This window comes from Pseudomyrmex gracilis, unplaced genomic scaffold, assembly GCF_002006095.1.
Source record: "Pseudomyrmex gracilis isolate BER0280 unplaced genomic scaffold, ASM200609v1 scaffold_2660, whole genome shotgun sequence".
NCBI classification, from domain to species: domain Eukaryota; kingdom Metazoa; phylum Arthropoda; class Insecta; order Hymenoptera; family Formicidae; genus Pseudomyrmex; species Pseudomyrmex gracilis.
In genome coordinates, this window is record NW_018023244.1 from 10,504 (window position 1) to 14,718 (window position 4,215).

Below are 4,215 nucleotides of genomic sequence, written 5' to 3' on the forward strand. Positions count from 1 at the left end.
AAGATTGTTCATCATACCGCCAGAAAGTGCCTGGCCCAATTTATATACTGGTGTACATTCCTCTCGCGTTCCCAAGCTGCCTGTGCCCTTAATAGTATGCTTCTGTCGTCCGAGGTCCTCCGGGCAATCCTCCTTTCTGTTGCTCTGCTTCCGGCTGTCGGTGACAAGGTTAGGTTCTCGGGCGACTTTCCCCCACCTTGTCGAGGTGCCCGAGCTTAGGGGAGCGCTGATCCGAGGGGCTATGCTGGCGGGGACTTTTTGGAGTCCCTGGCAAGGTCACCCATGCCAGACAGGCTCTCGGGGAGCTCCTGTACTAAGAGGAAAAATAGTTGAAGGAAAACCTCGAACAAAAACCGGGGGTTCTCAATCTCGCTTAGAACCTTTTGCCGGTGCAACTGAGATAGGGGAAAAAACCCTAACTTCAAATCCGGGGACGTCCGATCTCGTCAGCCACAGCGCAATCGGACCAGAGGAGTAAACCCTGACTAAAAATTCGAGGTGTCCAGCTCCGAGAGGCGTTCTCGGGCCGGCCACTGGACTAGGGGAAGTAAAACCCTGACTCCAAACCCGGGGAGTCCGGCCTTGTCAGTCTTGGACAACAACCGTACTAAGTGAAGGACACCCTGAAATCAAACCAACCTTAATTACAACATGGAGATGTCGCATATTAGAGAGAGTAACGTACCGCAGCAGGAGGATCGGACCTTCAGCTGCCGGCGTGAGGGAGTTACCGTCCTGGGCTCCCTCTCGTCGTCATCATATGACGGTCTCTGCGTCGCCTGCCCCGCAGGGGCGGCGCAAGATACTGCGCCTGCGACGATCAGTGGTACTCTACCAGTTGAAGAGAGGATTGATTCCCCTGTTATTCGCCCCACAAAATTCCGGCGGGTCGTACGGCAAAATAGATGTTCCGAGTCCCGCAGTAGTTGCCTTTGTGGAAAGTTGTGGTTTTTGGACGATTCGGAAGGTGAAGGCGGTAGAAGCAACCATTATCCTGCCTTGTCGCTGAGCGAACAACAGCCGAGGCCCTCGCGTAGTTGCGATAGGCTTCCGCCCGACGCCGCCTCCACATCACTGCCGAACAGGATGACTCCGACATGGAAGTCGAAGTCGTTCCTGTGGGCAGAGGTAGGGCCCAACCGGCACAAAAGCCCCAGAATCTCCCTTCTTTTCCTGTAAAAAGAGATCCCACCCCGGGGGATAAAAGGAAAAGAGGGAGAGGCAGACCTCCTACCAGCGGGGAATATGTCGGCTTGGCAGAGGCCAAGCTGAACGAGCAGGAGAAAAGAAAGTTGGAGCTACGTGCAGAGCGTGAGCTCGCCGACGACTTTGATGCCATCAAGATGGCTACTTGATTGTCGGGCCCTGCGCCTCTCCCCTTCTCCCAACCCGTACAAGCCCCACTCCAAGCCACGGGGCTCACTTCCAATCCCGGAGATCATCGTCCGGGATATGCCGACGTCCCAGATTGTGCAGCAATCTGGGAAATTGGCGGCGTCGGTGGTTAGGATGGCCGTGACCTCCAAGAGATTGAAGGACACGTACATTAAGAACATCAAGGAGGCAGCGGTGAACATGGAGGAGGCCGTGGGAATCCTTGCCAGCTGAATGGACACCGAGAGAGAAGTGCAGCGGCTGGAAGGACAGAACAGGCAGCTCCGTGGTGAAGTCGCCGAGCTGCACGCGACGGTCGCCTCCTTGAGGTTCGACAGAGACGCTGCCCAATCGAAATTGCATCTCCCAAGAGAACATCGTCTTGAAGAGCAAAGTTGACGCGCTTCACGACGAATTACGGGACATGCGGCAGGAGTTGGCTACGCTGGATTTGGCGAAGCTAAGAGCTCCCGCTGCACTCTCGGCGGAAGACCCACCATCGCTTCCGCAGCGGGAGCCTAAGCCGCGACGGCCCGAGACCCGACCGGAACTCTTCCGGAACCCAGGTCCGGAGCCGATTTCCAATCGGGAAATGGATCTCTCTCCTCTTTCGAGGAGAGAGAGGGAGAAGAGCAATGAGGCGGCAAGTTCCCCGCCAGATGTAAGCACTCGGCGGGATGAAAAGGAGCATTCTGCGGCGCAGCCAGCGAGTCTCAAAAATATTGAGATCCTACTTAAGGCCCACCGCAGGGAGACGGACAGGCAGATGACAGAGAGACTGTCCGTATTTTACAAACAAGCCGTGTTTTGCCCGTCTTCCCTTGCGGAGTGTACCCCAAGAGAGACCAGAGAATGGTGCTGCGGCAGAGGCGGGATGCAGCGGCTCCGTTGCGGCTAGAGCAACCGACGCGCCGACATCCCTACCCTCTGCCTCAACAGCAGTTGCGGTCCCCAGCGCGGGGACGAAGAAGAAAAGGAAGAAGAAGAAGAAGGGTAAGAAGGGAGACGGCGGTGGTTTACGGCCGGGGACCGGGAAAATGGTCAAGACCACACCCCAAGCACCCAAGCCTATATCCGGCCTTCCATTGTCTTCCTCCCAGCTTTCTGCTCCTCCCACCAAGCAGGACACGTAGTCCCAGGTGGTAAGACGTAAAAAGATGAAACCGCCGGCCTCTCAAACTCTTGCCCCGGCTAAATCCGGTGGCGTTAAAGGGAGTAAGGGGCCGACTCAGTCGGGAGCGGAAACGGCTACTCCTCCCAAACTTAAGTTGGGGAAGCCGCCCCGCTCAGCGGCGGTTCTCTCTGCCCCAGAAGGGGCAGCTACGGGTTTTCTGGGAAATGTTCTCCAATATGTCCGAAGCAAAGTGGCCATAGAGCCCTTCGGTATTACGGACCTCCGCGCAAGGAGAGCTCTCACCGGGGTCTTAATTCTCGAGGTTCCCAATGCAGACAGCGAGACCAGGGCAGAGAAGCTCTATGAAGCTATGCTGCCCCTGGTCACGGAAAAAGGAGCAAGACTCGCGAGGCCTATCAAAACCGTAGACATACGGGTCCGCGGTCTCGACGAGTTAATCTCCCCTAATGAGGTGAGGGATGCGGTGGCATCCATCGGGGGCTGTCGACCGACCGACGTAAAGGTCGGCCAAGCACATGCCTCCCCCGGTGAACTGTCCACAATGTAGGTGCAGTGCCCCTTAACCGCGGCCCAAAAGGTCGTTTCAGCAAGGGCCATTCGAGTGGGCTGAGTGAGAGCACCAGTTAAGGTGCTGGAGAGACAACCTCTCCAGTGCCACAGGTGCCTTCGGCGCGGGCACGTGATAACGGATATATTGTCCATACACCGCGCCGCAAAAAAACCGGAGGAGTCGCTGCTATCGGTGCGGCGACCGGGGCCACAAGGTGTCGACATGTCCCAGGTCGGCACCCACATGCCCATTGTGTGCGGACGTTGGTCATCCCACGAACCACCGCCTGGGGGGCAGAGCGTGTGCCCCGGCCCCCGGCACAAGTAAGCGGGCCTCCAAGGCCGCAAAACAGAGTGGCACCCAGTCTACTCAGTCAGAAGGGACTCTCGCCGCTGAACCCAATGCCCCGGCAGATAATAGCGAGGGGACTGCACCTTCCTCCCCTCCTAAGAGTAGTGTCCCGGAGGAGAAAGAAGAGATGGACATCTCGTAATGGCGCTACTCCTTCAGAGCAATCTCAATCATGCCCGTGAGAGATGCCAGATTCTGAACACTTGGTAGCATGCGGTAGCAGCGGTAGTATGGAGGGGATACGCACACAACCTCAGATCGTGTACGTATGCGCTTGAAACTTTGGGCGCGATCGGGCAGTAAAAAAAGACAGAGAAATGACTTTCTGTCTCGCTCTCGCTCGGGCAATACAACGTTCAACTCTCAATAACGTCGTAAACGGTACAAGAAATGTCCAAATTTTCCGGTTTGTTCTCTGACTTTTCTTTATTAATTAAAAATTGTATTTATATGTATGTATACATAAAATTTATATGTACAAGAAACTGCGTATAAATAAAATAATAAATTTACCACTCTTGGCCAATATATACGTTTATTTTTTAAATAGATGTTTTATAGACATATATGGAAAAATATACTGAAATACCTGTAAAACTTCCTAGCAAAAATAAAAACCAAACTTGAAATGACACAAAACACATTTTTTTATTTAGATTGTGTGACGTGACACTTTTCGCGTCCGTCACAAGGTCATAATTTTGGCCGGCACGAGAGGCGATGGGCTCGCGTCTTCCACTATTTTAGGGAGAGCAGCTCATTAAGCGGCGTAGCGCACGCGTAGGCGCTTAATTTTGCGAGGACG

The 4,215-nt window shown here is 54.5% G+C and overlaps 1 protein-coding gene across 1 annotated transcript; it reads left to right on the plus strand.

Annotated features, from left to right (window-relative positions):
• Positions 1-2,531: 2,531 nt before the first annotated feature.
• Positions 2,532-3,056, plus strand: LOC109862925. Its single transcript, XM_020443095.1, has one exon. The coding sequence runs from the start codon at positions 2,532-2,534 to the stop codon at positions 3,054-3,056; it is 525 nt and encodes a 174-aa protein (XP_020298684.1).
• The last annotated feature ends 1,159 nt before the right edge of the window (positions 3,057-4,215 follow it).

Excerpts from the sequence above, each read along its gene's own strand:
- LOC109862925 (XM_020443095.1), top strand. The coding sequence starts at position 2,532 with ATGAAACCGCCGGCCTCTCAAACTCTTGCCCCGGCTAAATCCGGTGGC.